General features: G+C 44.4%; 1 protein-coding gene across 2 annotated transcripts in view; it reads left to right on the top strand.

The window, feature by feature from the left end:
* Positions 1-18,206, top strand: part of LOC142741302 (transcription factor ETV7-like) — a 108,791-nt gene that overhangs the window by 47,061 nt on the left and 43,524 nt on the right. For both annotated transcript variants that reach the window (XM_075850685.1, XM_075850684.1), the window contains one exon: positions 6,354-6,454. In XM_075850685.1, the coding sequence (XP_075706800.1) occupies positions 6,354-6,454 (101 nt within the window). The remainder of the gene's footprint in view (positions 1-6,353; positions 6,455-18,206) is intronic.

The following is an 18,206-nucleotide window of genomic DNA, read 5'->3' as shown; positions in this document are numbered from 1 at the left end:
ATATCACACTTCAGAACTGAAACACAGTACCGGAAATAAACAGTAATGCTGTGAAAAGTGAAAAATAAATATAAATATAAAATAAACATAAAAAAAAGGAAAAAAAGTGAAAGTAACCGAGGATATACATACATATACCAACACACATACACAAAAGTGAGCGGTTGTGAAAGTGAGAGAAGTGAGGGAACGTGAAAAAATGTCAACAAAAATAATTAAAAAATGGAATGACACAACAAATATATATTGATTAATACTGAAAAGGAACAGTATAGTTAGTATTAATGCATCACAGCAATTTATACATCTGCCCCGAAAGTCGTGAATATGCGGTAAATAAAACCAAAGGTGAATCGAATGACACTCTTTAACAATAGCCCCAAAAAAAAATTATTTATATCCAAAATTAATATACATATAAATATACATAAATCTAATTAATTTTAATCCAATAGTGCAAGAATATGAGCAAAGTGCACAAGTAAATGCTAAGGCTATAGTTGCCTCACAATAATTGATGTCAGTAATAATAAACTTTTTTTCCTTTTTTTTATGTTTATTTTATATTTATATTTATTTTTCACTTTTCACAGCATTACTGTTTATTTCCGGTACTGTGTTTCAGTTCTGAAGTGTGATATGGACTTGGATAGTCAGCATCAGCACCTTGGACAGTGACTGCTCTAACTCTCTCGGTTATTTAGCTTTGACGGCTGTGCTGAGCATTTCAGCACGTTGGACAGCGACCTCGGCTCTTAATGCTCTACTATGCTCTCCAGCGTGTTTAACAGCAACTGCTGCTCTCACGCTGGACTGTCACCTAGCAACGGGACGCTTTGTCCCGCTGCTGCTGTTCAATGAGATCGGCTGGCCTCTTTTAACTCATTTTTGTCACCTTAACGATCAGGATAGATAGTTCTACCTTGGGCCAAAACTGGATTGCTACTAATTTTTTAATTTCATTCTTCCCTTTATCCCTGCTTCTGACCTTCGGCGGCTCCGCATCGAGCGGGCGGGCTGATTTCATTCCCCCGCCCGCCTGGTGTGGTTATGCCGATGGAGGAGGTTCTGGGAGGAGGACTGCTTTGAGATATGACTACACGATAGGACGCTATCGTGGGTGGGCGGGATGTATCGCCGTCTGTCACTGATGACCGACGCTGAACACCTAACCACCCGATAGGAAACAGCTGTGATTTTACCGGTAAAACATTATTGTGGAAGGTATATCTAGGGGCAATTGGGGCATTTGGACATCAACCCCTGACGAAGCACCAGCGAAACGCGCGTTGGGTTAAGCAGAGGTCGCCCTCCTGGTCTTGATCTCCTATTTATCCTCTTATACGCAGGTGTAGGTATATTACTTTACATGTCATTTTTACTTAAGATTGTACCTTATATATATTCTCTACACTTACTTATGTGTTCATCTGTGCAAAAGCGTACCATGCCTAGTACCTGCTCATTAATATATATTTATGCACTTTAGCCATTTATAGGTTGTGTCAGACCATTTTTACATCTGGGGGGCCATGCTGCTTTTACGTTCGGATTCCGTTTGTGTTCAAGGGTCCATGGCATTTTAGTATGTCTAAGTGTTATACGTTTTCTTCATGTGTCTAATTTACTTTAATAAAGATTTTTTGTATTTTTTCAAACACCTGGTCGTGACTTGTTTCTTGTTCTGGTTTAGTACATGGCATTGTAGCTTTGACTAAGGACCCTAGCGGTCTGAAACGCGTAAGCGTGGTCCCGGGATCTTTGTTTTAAACCTTCTGTTTTAAGATGACCGAATAAACCATTTAACTTTTATACCGAGTGCTGGATACATCTTTCATTGTTCACCTCCATTACATGGCATTACCTCAACTCTGGTAAACTCCCCCCGGACATCACATGACGCCTAACTATAGGACAGCCCATATAAGCCTCTCTCTGAGCACCAACAGGTGCCAGAGTACCAGGTAATTTCTACCTAGCTCCAGCATTGTACTATACCTGAACTGACTTCCTGTGTTACGACTCTGCATGTATCTCTGACCTCTGCATCTGTGCCTGTGATCCTAACCACACTATTGTATCCTGATCCTAGGCTGCATCCGTGGTAACATCTGCACTGTTCAAGGCCACTTATTTTAAAGGGAGCGATCTGCAGATTCCCGGCACCAAAGTCCAAACAACCTTGCGGCGATCCCTGGTGAAAATCGGGGTTTTTTTTGTATCGACGCCTCAGTGATTTTAAGCGCTTCTAGAAACTGGCAAAAAGGAATCCCATCCTTCCTCCTAAAAAGTTCCTGAACCAGTGTTCTATCCATTTTGGGTTACTTCCGGGAAATTTTTCCTCTGACAAAGCCGAAGTGGCCTTCATTATCTCCCTGCTTTCCGGACAGGCCTTGGCATGAGCCTCTCCTTTGTGGGAACAAAATGACCCTGTATTATACAACTGTCAGGCCTATCTTGACACCTTCCAGAAGATTTTTGCTGAACCGGGAAGAGTGTCATCTGCCGCAGCCTCCTTGCTACGTCTCCGTCAGGAATCCATGACCATTGTCCAGTATGTGGTCCGGTTTCGGACTTTAGCCTCTGAACTGAAGTGGAACAACGAGGCTCTGATGGCAGTTTTCTGGCAGGGGTTGTCCAATCCGATTAAGGATGAATTGTTCTCTCGTGAACTACCTCCTTCATTGGACGAGTTGATTTCACTATGTAACAAAGTAGATATCCGTTTCCGAGAGTGAGCTATTGAGCAGCGGAGATCCAGATGTTTCAATTTCAAGTTGGCTCCAAAGTTCCAAGCACCTGAGGTTCCCCCAGAAGAACCAATGCAGTTTGGGCGTGCAAAATTGTCCCCGGAGGAACGTGAGAACAGAATGAATGTGCCTGTATTGCACTGCACCCAGGCACCTATTAGCTTCCTGTCCCAATAGGTCAGGAAACTCCAGAATCTAGACAAGGAAGGAGAGCTTGTTCTAAGTCCTCTGTGCTTCTCTCCTGTACAGAAAAAAGAGACATCGTGCTTCACTATCCCAGTGCTCCTGCACACACCCGTAGGGATTAAACACATCTCTGCCTTCCTAGGCTCTGGAGCTTTATCACCTCAGCTCTTGTATCTGTGAGGAAAATTCAGATTAAATTACTTTCTGGTCCCTTTTCTCTGGCGGGCATCGATGGAAATCGGCTGCCAGATGAGGCTATCCAGGCCCGTACCAAATCACTCTTCATGAATGTGGGAGTCCTGCATCAGGAATTTATTGACTTTCTTGTGGTCCCTAAAACCATCAGTCCAGTTATCTTGGGATACTATGGTTGCAAATTCACGCCCCACATATCGATTGGCAGACACGGGAAATTGTATCTTGGAGTTCTAAGTGTCACTCGTCCTGTTTGAAGAAGGTGACCCCTCTTAGACAACTGATTCCTCTGTGCACCTGAAAGCTTGAGGGTATCATCCCCCGCAGTACTCTTCCTTCACAGATGACTTCAGAAAGTCTCAAGCAGAGAAACTTCCTCCCCATCGTCCCTGGGACTGCACTATTGACTTGCTCCCCAATAGAACTCCTCCTCGTGGGCAGACCTACCCTCTCTCGCTAACCGAAACTCAAGCTATGTCTGAATATATCCAGGAGTATCTTGAATGGGGGTTTATCTGACATTCCTCTTCTCCAGCTGGCGCAGTGTCTTTCTTCGTGGAAAAAAAAAGACGGTGGTCTTCGCCCATGTATTGACTATCGAGAATTGAGCGAGATCACTGTCAAGAATAAGTATCCACTCCCTTTGCTCTCCAAGTTATTTGACCGGATACATGGTGCAACAGTGTTCACTAAGCTCGATCTGTGAGGCGCTTACAATCTCATCCGCATCGTCTGGCGTTGAATGGAAGACAGCCTTTAACACCAGGGATGGCCATTACGAGTACTTAGTCATGCCCTTCGGCCTGAGTAATTCGCCCGCAGTGTTCCAGAGTTTCATAAATGAGATTTTCCGGGACATGCTGTACCACTTCGTTGTCATTTATCTGGACAACATGATCTTTTCCCGTTCCCTTTCGGATCACCGCAACCACGTGCGCCATGTCCTAACCCGACTGAGAGACTATCAACTTTATTGTAAACTGGAGAAGTGTCACTTCGAACAATCCTCCGTTCCGTTTCTGGGATACATTCTGTCGGGCACCAGACTCAAGATGGATCCAGTCAAGGTCCAGGCTATTCAAGACTGGCCTCAACCCACTGGGCTAAAGGCCGTTCAGAGCTTCGTGGGGTTTGCCAACTATTAAGAACCATGGACCCACATCTCAATGGATTTTGTTACCTATCTCCCACCATCTAAAGGGTACAATACCATCTAGGTCGTGGTAGACCGAATCTTCCAAAATGGCGCATTTCACCCCTTTGAAAGGCTTACCCTCAGCGGCTGTCCTGGCTTCTATTTTTATCAGAGACATTTTCTGTCTTCATAGCTGCCCTCAAGAGATTGTGTCTGACCCAGGGTTTCAATTTACATCACGGTTCTGGCAAGCTATCTGTAAAATAATGGGAGCTAAGCTCAATTTCTCCTCAGCCAACCTCCCACAGTCCAACAGACAGACAGAGAGGGTAAACCAAGACCTTGAGAAATTTATAAGACTCTACCTCTCTCCAGCTTAAGACAACTGGGTAGACCTCCTACCGTGGGCAGATTTCGCACATAACAATCTGTTCCACGAATCGTCATCTGAGTCCCCATTCTTCATCAACTATCAGAAGCATCCACGCCTTCCCACTTTTCCAGCTCTTCCCATCTCTGATGTCCCAGCTGCGGATTCCTGCATCCGAGAATTCTCGGACATCTGGTCTCAGGTAAAGACTAATCTTCAGAAAGCATCTGCCAGGTACAAATCCCAGGCGGATGAAAGACACAAAGTTCCAAGATGAGGACCAGGGAACAGAGTCTAGTTGTCCACTCGTTTTATCATACTCAGAGTGCAAACTATGAAATTTGCCCCACGTTACATCGGGCCGTATATTATATCCCAAGTAATAAACCCAGTAGCCTACCGCTTGTCCTTGCCTCTGTTCCTACGCATCCCAAATGTCTTCCATGCCTCTCTCCTTAAGCCTGTAGTCCTCAATAGATTCTTGTCCTCTCGGGCACCTCCCAGTTCCATCCCTGTTGATCAGCATAAGGAATATGAAGTGGATGAAATCTTGGACTCCAAGTTATCCAAGGGGATCTTGCACTTCCTCATTAATTGGAAAGGCTACGGTCCTGAGGAGCGCTGTTGGATCAAGAATTCGAACGTGCATGTCCCTCAACTTTTAAAGAAGTTTTATAAGAAATTTCCCGACAAACCGGTTTTGGCGTGTTCAGAGCCCACCCCTAAGGAGGGGGGTATTGTCACAAAATGATGCTCAGTCCGTACTTACCTGGGCAGACGGTTTCAGAGACGGGGCAGGAGCTCCCTCTACTGACTGGAATGCGAGGATACATGCCGGAGCTCCCTCTAGTGGCTGGAATGCAAAATACAATCTGGAACTCCCTCTAGTGGCTAGTACATGGCATTACCTAAATTCTGATAAACTCCCCCCTGACGTTACATGATGCCTAACTATAGGACAGCCCATATAAGCTTCACTCTGAGCACCAACAGGTGCCAGAGTATCAGGTCATTTCTGCCTAGATCCAGCATTGTACTATACCTGATCTGACTTCCGGTGTTACGACTTGTATCGCTGACCTCTGCGTCTGTTCCTGTGATCTTGACCAGTGATTGTATCTATTGTACCTAGATAATCGCACAGCAACCTATTACAGGAAAGTCAATATATTAAAGTGAAACGATCATGCTATACATATTATATATGCTGTTTGATCTGAGTGCATCATGTTATAGAGCAGGAGGAGTTGAGTAGATTGATATATATTCTTGTGGGATAAGATTAATTATAACTTGCAGTTTATCATTCTCGGCTTAGGAGTTCAACGGGTGCAGTGACTCAATGATTGACAACCTTTATGACATGCATAGAGAGATAGCTAGCAGGCACTAAGGACCATCCACTGGATTCCTAAGCCTAAAATTTGTAGGGATTTTAATAATTAAATTAGTAGTTATAATAAAGAACAAGCAATGAAAAGTTGTCCCAATTTTAGTCTTTTATACATGTTTTAACAGCAACTAGACAGCTCTTTGTGTTTTACTGTCTCTTAGTAAATCACAAGATGTTTGACATTATCAGTGCCACATTGGTTATGATACATTTTATTTATATGATTTAAAAAAAGGCCACTTCTTGCAGCAGAATATTATCACAAGTTGAAAAAAATAGCCCATAAACATAGTGAGAATAAATAATTTTACTTATTTCCTGCAGAATCGACCAAACATGACCTATGAGAAGATGTCAAGAGCCCTGCGACAATACTACAAAATAAACCTTTTAAAAAAAGAATTTGGACAGAGGCTAACCTTCAGGTAAATTCTTGTTGAAACCATAAGGATTCTTCCCTTGGTGTTAAAGGGGTTTTCCTGTACAGTAATATTGATGGCCTATTCCTAGGATAGGTCATCAATATATGATTGCTGGGAGTCCGACTCTTGGCACCCCTTCTAAATGATGGGGCCGCTGCTCTCTATTAAGTTCCACGTCCCCTTTATTGTTTACCCAGGCACACCGCCATACATGGTTATGGCTATGCCTTGTTCTACAGCTCAGTCCCATTCACTTGAATAGAACTGAACTGTGGCCCATCATTCAGCTGATCATGTGGGTGCCAGGGGTCGGACCCCTAGTAATTAGATATTACTGGCCTATCAGTAATTACTAGTAGATATTACTGGCCTATCAATGTTACAATCTTGGAAAACCCCCTTAAGTCAAATGAGTAATAATACTGGCCATTCAATATTGAAGGGTTAAAAATATAGTTTTTGGACCCTGTAACCCAATAACATATAATAATTCCCAGAATGTCTACATATAATAATTTGCATACATCTTTTAGATATTTAGAACACTGATATTGGAGCTGAAAATGATTATTACAAAAATAATGTAGCACCTGAATAATAATGCATGCGAATACATTCGCATAAATGTCCTTCAAGTTCAATCAGGGGAAAAAAAGAAAAACGCTCATAACGGAAGAGACAATACACACTAAAGGAGAAATAATTAGTTCCTGACCCTGAGTAGTAAACAGGATCAGCTGCCATTTAATGTGTGAATCTCAGAGTTTGTAGCCTGTATAGAGCATTTATATTTTGGAAAACTTACCAGAAGAAATCTTAAAGGGGTTGTCTGGGCACGGGTCAGTTTATCATCCTGATGATCTATCCACGGGATAGGTCATCAGTATATGATCATGGACACATGGACCCCGCACAGATTTGTTGCTCCGCTGCCTCCGGTCACCGGATGTTATGCAGTGGCCAGTGGCGGAAGCAGATGGCTCCGTACACTGTAAAGTGGCTGTACTGAAGTCCTCCAACACTGCTCCTATTCATTTGAATAGGTGCAGAGCTGCAGAACCGCAGCTCGCCACTATATTGTGACCGGAGCCATCTGCTTCCGGCATGGACATCCACCGATCATATACTGATGACCTATCCTATGGATAGGTCATCAGTACGAAAAACCGCCCCGTGTCCGAATAGTCCCTTTAAGTTCTATTTATCCGCTGCTTCAAGATAGAAAGACTCATCCTTTTACGCTGTGGTTTCTATTAAATATATCCTCATGTATGATAATAGAGCACTTGATAATTTTTATTATTATATGATAACTTGGGACCATGTTGCACATTAAACACCCTAGTTCAAGTTATTTATTCTCTTTAGAATATATTCAAGTCAAAATATAGAAGCTACTAATTGAAACTTATATACAATTTTATAGAACGCGAGCCAGTTCAAAGTAACATCATATTTTTCATGGGACATGGGTTCCCTCTAGTAATAAGTGGAGCATTATGTGTAGATACATAAAATAGTATTAGTGTCCCTAGGCATGACATGTTTTGCTATAACTGCAGCGTCTTCATGAGTCCAAGACATAACAATACTTAATTATGAAACACTCTAAGAAGGACATCAAAAGAACAAAAGTGTTGTAATGATGGGGGTAGGGAAATGGACAAGTGAGCCCTAATCTACCCGCCACTCTGTCCCTGCCTACTTGCAACGACCCGCCCTAGGCGACGGGGTACAACTGGGCGGCGGTCCCTACGCTCAGTAAGTGAACGAGACAAACAGACAAGGGTAACAAAGCTAATGGAAAAGGGGCAGTTGCCCACGGCAACACCGTGAGCAACAAGAGTGGTGAACGAGCCGAGTCAAACCAGGAGTGTACGAGGTACCAAACGCAGAGCAGGAGAGTAGTCAGTAAGCCAGGGTCAGTATGGAGCAGGATCAAATAGTCAGAAGCTGTAGCTGGGCCGGGAAACCACAAGAGAAGAATCACAAGCAAGGAGGAACAGGAAAGGCAGGTATAAATAGACAGAGGGCGGAAGCTAGCTCCGTCTGGCCAGGCTGCGATAGGCTCTCCCACTCCTAAGCCTGCCAGCCTGAGTGGTGGAAGCTGGAGTCAGTCTCAGAGACATAGACTCAGGTGCAGACTGATTGCCTATGGGCGTATCCACAGAAGTTGTGCCTGGCAGATCCTTTACAGTACCCCCCCTTTTATGAGGGCCACCGGACCCTTTCTAAGTGGACCTGGTTTATTGGGGAAACGGAGGTGGAACTTCCTGACCAATACCCCAGCGTGAACATCCCGGGCGGGTACCCAAGTCCTCTCCTCAGGCCCGTATCCTCTCCAATGGACCAGGTACTTGAGGGAGCCTTGGACCATCCTGCTGTCCACAATCTTGGCCACCTCGAATTCCACCCCCTCAGGGGTGAGAACGGGAACAGGAGGTTTCCTCGAGGGAGCCAAGGAGAAGGCCCACTCTTGGGGCCCTTCCTGGAGCCGGGACATAATTATACCCACCCGCTGGCTCTCAGAACCTGAGGAGTGAGGTTTTAAGCGAAAGTAGAGCCTTCAACTCTCCCGAAAGGAGAGAAAAGTCTTCCGGTCCCCTGAGAACCGGTCAGGCAACTTGAGGTGGGGTTCAAGAGGTGAGGTGAGGGGCACTACCATGGTAGCGTCAGGCTGGTTGACCCTCTGAGCCAGGGCCTGGAACTGTAGGGAGAGACCCTGCATTTGCTGGGCCAGGGTCTCAAGGGGGTCCATAGTAGAGTCAGGGACCAGGGTAGACTAGGTAGTGAGGCTTGTGATTATGTAATGATGGGGGTAGGGAAACGGACAAGTGAGCCCTAATCTACCCGCCACTCTGTCCCTGCCTACTTGCAACGACCCGCCCTAGGCGACGGGGTACAACTGGGCGGCGGTCCCTACGCTCAGTAAGTGAACGAGACAAACAGACAAGGGTAACAAAGCTAAGGGAAAAGGGGCAGTTGCCCACGGCAACACCGTGAGCAACAAGAGTGGTGAACGAGCCGAGTCAAACCAGGAGTGTACGAGGTACCAAACGCAGAGCAGGAGAGTAGTCAGTAAGCCAGGGTCAGTATGTAGCAGGATCAAATAGTCAGAAGCTGTAGCAGGGCCAGGAAACCACAAGAGAAGAATCACAAGCAAGGAGGAACAGGAAAGGCAGGTATAAATAGACAGAGGGCGAAAGCTAGCTCCGTCTCGCCAGGCTGCGATAGGCTCTCCCACTCCTAAGCCTGCCAGCCTGAGTGGTGGAAGCTGGAGTCAGTCTCAGAGACATAAACTCAGGTGCAGACTGATTGCCTATGGGCGTATCCACAGAAGTTGTGCCTGGCAGATCCTTTACAAGTGTTCAGGAATTCACAAGGAAGAGACTGGCCAAAAATGTGATTCTTGGAAGAGTAGAAAGGAAACACTTCTACTTACTTAGAGTAGCATTAATGCTCGTCTCATATTTGCCAAAAACAACTGGATGAATGCCAAGCCATATAGAATAAGGTTCTATCAGACAAAACACACAGGGTTCATTATAACTGGCAGAAGATAAAGAAGGCAGTTTATAAGTAACAACATCATACCAATGGCTAAACTGCATAAAGGTAAGGTTATTGAGGATACTTTGCTGCCCCTGGACCTGGACAACGTGTCATTATTTTAATAAACCACTAATTCTGCACTGTACTATAACATCAGTTCAGTCATGAGTGTAGTACACTCTTGTCTCTGCACAGTAGAATGGTATAGCCCATGTATTATTCCTAAGCAATTTTTCCTCTAAGCTAGGGCTACAGGGCGACTTTTGGCAGTGACACCGGTTGCATGGCCAAATATTGCTGTGTGCCTCTGTATTGCAAATAATTTAAATGAATTTGGATGAATTGCAAACCGCAGGTTGCCGCGACCCTGACCCTAACCAGTAGGTCCCAACACAGCCAAATTCACTTTAATTACGTGCGATTCACACAGGGGCACACAGCGACCTGTGTCGCAGCTAAAGTTGCCATGTAGCCCTATCCTTAAAGGGGTTTCCAGAGTTAAAATGTGTTTGTGTTAATGCTTTTAACTTATGAATGCAAATCCAATTGTAATGTATTTACTGTTTCCAAATTGGCCCCTTTTCCAGATACTGGCGTGGGGCACATGCCTGGGGACGTCACTCTCTGGCCGCTGTGTTGATCATCAATTTCCTTCCGGGTATACAACTAGTCACTAGCGATGTGCCATGTATGGGCTGTTCTATTATACAGCCAGTAACGCGCATGCGGGGTACAGGCTGTATTTCAAAATAGCCCATACACGGCACGTCACTAGTGACGTGTCGTATACCCGGAAGTTATTTGATGATAAGAGTGACGTCACCAGGCATGTGCCCCACGGCAGCATCTGGAAACGGGGCGAATTTGGAAACTGGGCGAATTTGGAAACTGGAAGTACATTACAAATGTATTTACATTTATAAGTTAAAAGCATTAACACATACACGTTTTAACTTGGAAAAACCCCATAAAGCTGCATGGCAGTGTGGCTGCGCAGCTTAGAAGCTTCCCCCATAAAGGGGTTGTATAGACTTAGATGCTTCCCAGAAATAGCTCCACTCCTGTCCATCTGGTATGTTACGTCTGGTATTGCAGCTTCTCATGTATACAAATTGCCGTTGTTATCATATAATTTAATAGAAATGGGGCTTGTTTTTTGCGGAGCGAGCTTTCGTTTTTATTCATACCATTTTGAGGTACATAAGACTTTTTGATCACTTTTTAATTCATTTTTTGTGGGAGATGAGGTGATCAAAAAACAGCGATTCTGGTGCTTTACATTTTTTTTTGTTGTACTGTGTTCATTGTGCTGGTTAAATAATGTTATATGTTAGAAGTTCGTACATTTATGTAAGCGCCGATACCAGCTATGTTAATTTTTTTTTTACTTTGCATTTGGGGGAAAATGAGAATGGTGTTTTTTTAATATTTTTATTTTTTATACAAAAAATCTTTATTTAACTCTATTTTATTTTAGTTCCCCTAGGGGACTTGAACCAGCGATTATTGGATCACTTGCATGATATACTGCAGTAATAATGTACTGCAGTTCATCATGATTTTTATAGGCTCCAATTAAGTCTTACCTCTGAGACAAATCAAGCAATCAAGGCAAGAAATCCAGAGAGGCAGGAATCAAGAGAACCTGGACAACAGATTCAGCAGTGGAGCTGTCCAAACTTTCAGATGGCTGAAAGAGAAGAGCTACTGCCTGAGACGCAGAAGTTTCTGGGTTCAAATTCTATCAATGCTCCCTTTTTTCCAAGATGTCCTCTGGACGCCCTAGGGGCTTTTGTTTTTGTTTTTTTTAGGTTATCTCTGATTAAATTCTTTTGTAAGTTTAGAAGCATGAACATTTTGCATCAAAAAAGCAGGATGCACATTCATAGATTTAGGAAGATTTAAATGAACAGGACTTCATCAATTTGAGCGAAAATTAGCTTTCCGGTGTTTATCAGCAGCCTATTTAAATACATGTTTAGCATCGTGCAAACTCTCAACAATCTTTTCTTTAACCTTTTGTAAGATCCAGCTATTATCAATTACATCTAATTTCATGAACTTAGATGTGATTGATAATAGCTGGACCTGAGTGTTAGAGACACACAAGACCAGCGTTCACCGAGACCTGACAGATTCATCTTTGACCGCAAGATACAGCTTCAATGTATACAGGGTACATAAAAGCTTTTTCCGTAAAGCCGATGTAGCATATTACGGGTTCATGGACTTGCTATTGAGCCCTTACTCCGATTTGTGTTTTATTTTTTTTTATTTTTTCACTTTTTCTTCACTATGGGGGCTGCCATTTTTTTTTACCATTTCTGTATGTGTCGATTAATGACACATACAGACATGGAATACGGCAGCTACAGTCCCATAGTGAATGCGAACGGGGCCCGTTCCATCCACTATGCTGTACGCCGTCTGTGTGGGAACGGCGCATGCGCCGCTCCCACACAGTCCAAGTTGAACTGTGCGACGTCCGGCGCCATTTTCCTGTGGACCGGAAGTCGCGGCCGGACAGTAAGATTACTACTTCCGGTCGCGGCTTCCGGACTTGTGCAGTTGGAGCGGCGGTAGCAGACGGAGCGGACGGACCGGAGGGAGCGGCGGCGGCAGGAGCAGGTAAGTTATTTCTATGTATGTTCGTGTTTCAGTGTGTGTTTACTACTGTATGTTAACCTACTACACTGTGTGTTAGCTCAAAAAATGGCGACACACAGTGTAGGAGGTTTGACCGTTCAATCCCCTCGTTTCTCCCGGCACTAGCCAGGATAAAGGAGGGGGGTTCTGAGAGCTCACTAGAGCGAGTGAGTTTTCTCAAATTTTGCAGCATAAAGCAATGTAGTTGCTTTACCACATGCAATGCTGCAATTTTGGGAATTGCTCCATCTAGTGACCAGTGCTGGGAAATATTATAAATTAGAATCTAATTTATAATATTTCCTGACTCGTGAAAAAAATAAAAAAATTAGAACAATGTCTAATCACCTATACACTAACTGTTTAGCTAAAAAAAAAAAAATGTTTTTCTAGCGACACATTACCTTTAATGTTGCGATTTCAATGTTGAAGGGTGTATTAGGCCATGCCTCTGGCGCGGCCGAATGGGCATGTAGCCAGGGCACGTCTGAGGGCCTTTGTTAGGCCCCCGACTGCCATGGCAACCCATCAGCGGCCAGCGATTGTGTTCGCAGGCCGCCGATGGGTTGACAGAAGGAGCCCCCTCCCTCTGTGAATACACTAAGTGACACCAAACAATTCTAACACCATTACTAAAAATGAAGTGATCAATCTCTCTACACATCCCCTCACTCAAATTCAAATACAGGTCCTGGAGAGGGACCTGTCCTTTGTCCTGACGGAGAAATTTGACTCCTTCGTCTGGACCAAGGACATAGCCCTATTCTCCAGAAAACTGCACTGGCATAAATTTTTTTGTGAGAAAAATAAAAGGACCTGTCAGGACTTTCATTTGGATCCTGTTGATCTAGACACAGCAAATGACGTTGTAGATCTCTTGGAAGATAATATCAGAGACAGAAGCAAGGGACCTTTCACTAATCTAAGATCGACAAGTACCAAAATGCCACCAATATGTAATAACCCAAATATAGAGATTTTCAGGAGACTAGTAGAGGAGGATCTAAGGGCTCTTGAAGGCCAGGAACCTATACATAGAAATATGACAAGGGAGGAATCTAGAACTCTGAATAATCTATCGGCAAATAAAAAAATAACAATAAAACCTTCTGACAAAGGGGGTAACGTAGTGGTGATGGACACGGGCCCCTATCTAGATATGTGCAACACAATTCTCTTTGACTCAGCAACATATCATCGATTGCAAGGCAGCCCTTTGGAAATATTTATGGGAGAACTGAGGATAATTCTGGAGAGGGCATTACAGAATGACATCATTAACCCCTTCAGGACGTAGCCCTTTTTCAAATTTTCACTTTTGTTTCTTTCTCCCCACATTTCAAAAGCTATCATTTTTTTATTTTTCCATCTATATAGCTATACGAGGGCTTGATTTTTGCAGGACAAGTTGTAGTTTTTCATGGCACCATTTATTGTACCGCATAATGTACTGGGAAGCTGAAAAAAAAATATTTGAGGGGTGAAATGGGCAAAAAGCAGTAATTACGTCATATTTTGGGGGGTTTTGTTTTTACGGCGTCCATCAGGCGTTAAAAACTACATATTCACCTTATTCTACAGGTTGATAAGATTACGGCGATACCAAATTTATATGTTTTGTTTTATGATTTACCACTTTTTAAAAAATAAAACCATTTGCTAAATTTACTAAAACTTTTGTGTCGCCGTATTCTGAGAGCCATAACTTTTTTATTTTTCCATCAATTTAGCAATGTGAGGGCTTAAGTTTTGCGGGGCGAGCTGTAGTTTTCACCCATACCATTTTGGGGAATATGTGACCTTTTGATCATTTTCTATTTCATTTTTTTGGAGCGCTAATGTGACCAAAAAACATCAATTTGCGTGTTTTATATATATATATTTTTACAGCATTCACCGAGCGGGTTAAACAACGCTATACTGTCATAGTTCAGACTTTTACGGACGCGGTAATACCAGTTATGTTAACTTTTATTTTTTTTAACATTGATTTAGTGGAAAAATGTGAAAAGGTTTTTTTTTTAACATTTGATACTTTATTGTTTTTAGAACATAACAAAAATCTTTATTTAACTGTTTTTTTACTTTTTTTATTAGTCCCCCTAGGAGACTTGAAGCAGCGATTGTTGGATCGCTTGCATGATATACTGCAATACTAATGTATTGCAGTATATCGTGATTCTGACAGTCTCCTTTGAAGCCCTGCAGGCGGAGCTTCAAAAGAGTACAAAGATGGCGGACCTTGGGGCTTTTGTTCGGCCCCCAGACTGCCATAGCAACCGTTGTAACCGGCAAACCGTGCCGCTCGGGGGGGTGCGATCGCGAGTTTGAGGGGGCGCCCCCCTGATTCTAACACTTTAAATGCCACGGTCGTGATTGATTGTGGCATTTAAGGTGTTAAACGGGCGGAATCAAAGTGAACTTTGATTCCACTCATTGCAGGGAGGTGTCGGCTGCGTGTAACAGCCATCACCCGCTGTGTATGGAGCGAGCTCAGCCCGTGAGCTCGCTCCATACTTCCCCTTAACCCTCATCACGTACAGTTACGTGATTTTGCGTGAAGGGGTTAGTAAAATGGAACACCAATTTCTATCCCAAGAAAATCCCAAAGTGGCAACTTTTTATACAATTCCGAAGATACACAAAGGGACTAACCCTCTCAAGATGAGACCTATAATCTCTGGGTTTGACAGCCTAAACCAGAACATAGGAATATACATTGATAGAATCTTGCGCCCATTTGTGCTGAGTCACCCTTCATACATTAGAGACACTACAGATTTACTTCTAAAACTAGAGGGCATAGTCATGGAGAATAACATGATTTTTGTCTCCATTTATGTTGTAGCATTATACAGTTCAATTCAGCACCAGTTCGGATTGGAATCTGTTTCCCACTTTTTGAAAATGAGAGGAAACCATCTTATTGCACATAATGCATTTGTTATGGAATTATTGGAGTTCAACTTGACCAAAAATGTATTTCTGTTCAAGGACCATTACTTCCACCAGCTCAGGGGCACTGCTATGGGAAGCCCATGCGCCCCCTCATATGTGAACCTGTTCCTGGGCTGGTGGGAGGCAAATATAGTCTTTGCACATACCAATAGCAAATGGCATGAATCAATAGGCCTATGGCTGAGATTCATTGATGATATTTTCATCCTATGGATAGGTAACCAAGAAGAATTCCGGGACTTTATTCGTGACTTAAATACTAACCAAATAGGACTTAGATTCACCTCAGAGAGTGATACAGATAACCTGGCCTTCTTGGATGTGGGAATCTCAAGGGGGGATAAAGGTAGGATTATAGCTGATGTATTCAGAAAGTCTACCACAACAAACAGTCTCCTGAGGTGGGAGAGCTCCCAACCATATGCCCTAAAAAAATGGTATACCTAAGAGACAATACCTCCGCTTCAGGAGGAACTGTTCTAACATGAAGACTTACTACAAGCAGAGGATTTGAGAAACAGGTTTCTACAGAGGGGATACCCCAAGAGAATCCTGAAAGAAGCATTTAACAATGCAGTGGGAATGAAAAGATGTGACCTTCTGATACCCAATAAAGCAAAAGAACAGAAAGACAACATGATGCGCATCATAGGGACATATGATGGTTCTCACATAGAAATAAGGGAAATAATTAACAAGCACTGTGGAATATTAATGGAAGATGAAGACCTTAGACAAGCTATAGGTGGGAGACCCCAAATCACATTCAGAAGAAGCAAAAGCCTGAAGGATAAACTAGTGTGAAGCCACTTTGTAGATGAACCCCCTGAAACATGCTGGCTCCTGGGGACCTTTAGATGCGTTAGATGTCTCGCCTGTGAAGCAGTTTGTAATGTCCGTGGCTGCGGGCTGTCAGCTCCGTTCTCCCCCTGACAGCCGCAGCCACGAGTCGGCAAGCGCTGGCCCCAGCCTCCTCCTCAGGAGAAGCCAGTGCTCGCGTCTACTCACCACAGCCGGATCCCGTAAAGGGGCATCGCGTGCACAGGACCTCGTTCATGAACCTTGACCGGTGAGTACTCTGGACTATAATAGGGGTCCAGCCCCCTAGTTCTATGCCTGAGCTTTGTTGTGTATTCCTAGTCTGTCTTGCATATGGCCCCCTAGTGTTTCCTGCTCCCAGTGTTCCTGTATCCTATTACTTGTATCCTGATCCAGTCCCCTGCTGCGTTGGATACCACGCATGTTCTGCTTCTCCACACCTGACATCCACCTGCTGCCAAGTTCCTGCCAAGCCTGCATTGCTACTGTCCGAGCTGCCACAGGTACCCTATACAAACTATAGACTTTGACCTGCGTCCTGTAGGCCAGCTGCCTTACCGCCAAGACGGTACGGCCCAGTGGGTCCACAGACCCTTCGTGACAGTAAGCTCAGGCTATGGACCCCGCTGGTCGACCAAGACCATGACGACGTCACAGGAGATGCGGGCGGATTTGCTGGACCTCCAGTCTCTACAAGAACAACTCCTCCAGGCTTTGAACATTCTCGTAAGTCAGCAGGAGGCACGAGCTGCCGTTCCTCCTACTACACCTCCTGGTAGTGTTGATCCTCAGACTACACCTCCTGGCAGTGTCGATCCGCGTTTTTCTTTGCCTCTTTTCTTTGCCGCTATGATGGAGACGCAGGTTCCTGCCGTGGATTTTTGAATCAGTGCCAGATCCACTTCAGCCTGTATTCTAGGGCATTTTCATCTGACGGCGCAAGGGTCGCTTTCATCATCTCTCTCCTCACTGGCAAGGCCGTTGCATGGGCAAACCCTATCTGGGAGAGACAAGGACCAGAGACCCGTGACTTCCAAGCCTTTCTCCGGACTTTTCGAATGGTGTTTGAGGAGCCTGGACGTGTCTCATCTGCAGCGGCTACCTTGATTAAACTACGCCAAGGAGACACCTCCGTGTGCGAGTACGCCATCCACTTCCGCACCCGGGCCGGAGAACTGTTATGGAACAATGAGGCCCTGGTAGCTGCATTCTGGCATGGACTGTCTCCTAAAATTAAGGACGAACTTGCCGCTCGAGACCTGCCATCTACCCTGGATGACCTCATCCTTCTGTCCGCCTGGATTGATATGCGGATCCGAGAACGCCTCCAAGAGGTTAGTCGGGAGGGAGACCCTCCTAGTCTGGTACCTACTTTGCAGCAACCCCTGCTGTCCTCAGATGTCGATCCTCCTAAGGAGTCTGTGATGATGGACCAAGGTAAGCTATCCACCCAGGAGAGACAACGTAGACGCACTTCGGTACTTTGTCTATATTGCGGCTTCGGTGGCCATCTTGTGCGCCTGTGCCCTCAAAAGCCCCAAAGCCTAGGGTTGCTAGGAGTTGCAACCCTGGGTAAAAAAGGACTTCCGTCCAAATTGTCCTTACCCGTGACCATAGTGTCTGGCGGGAGAACGCATCATGTCTCTGCGTATCTGGACTCTGGATCCGCTGCAAATTTTATCCGTAGAGACCTGGTGGACCTTCTTCAATTGCCTACTACCCCTATGGAGAGCCCGTTGACAATTGCTTCAGTGGATGGCCTACCCCTGCCAGACCCAGT

Source organism: Rhinoderma darwinii, chromosome 2 (genome assembly GCF_050947455.1).
Source record: "Rhinoderma darwinii isolate aRhiDar2 chromosome 2, aRhiDar2.hap1, whole genome shotgun sequence".
Lineage (NCBI taxonomy): Eukaryota > Metazoa > Chordata > Amphibia > Anura > Rhinodermatidae > Rhinoderma > Rhinoderma darwinii.
The sequence above is the reverse complement of the archived record's forward strand: the minus strand, read 5'-3'. Positions and strand labels throughout refer to the sequence as shown.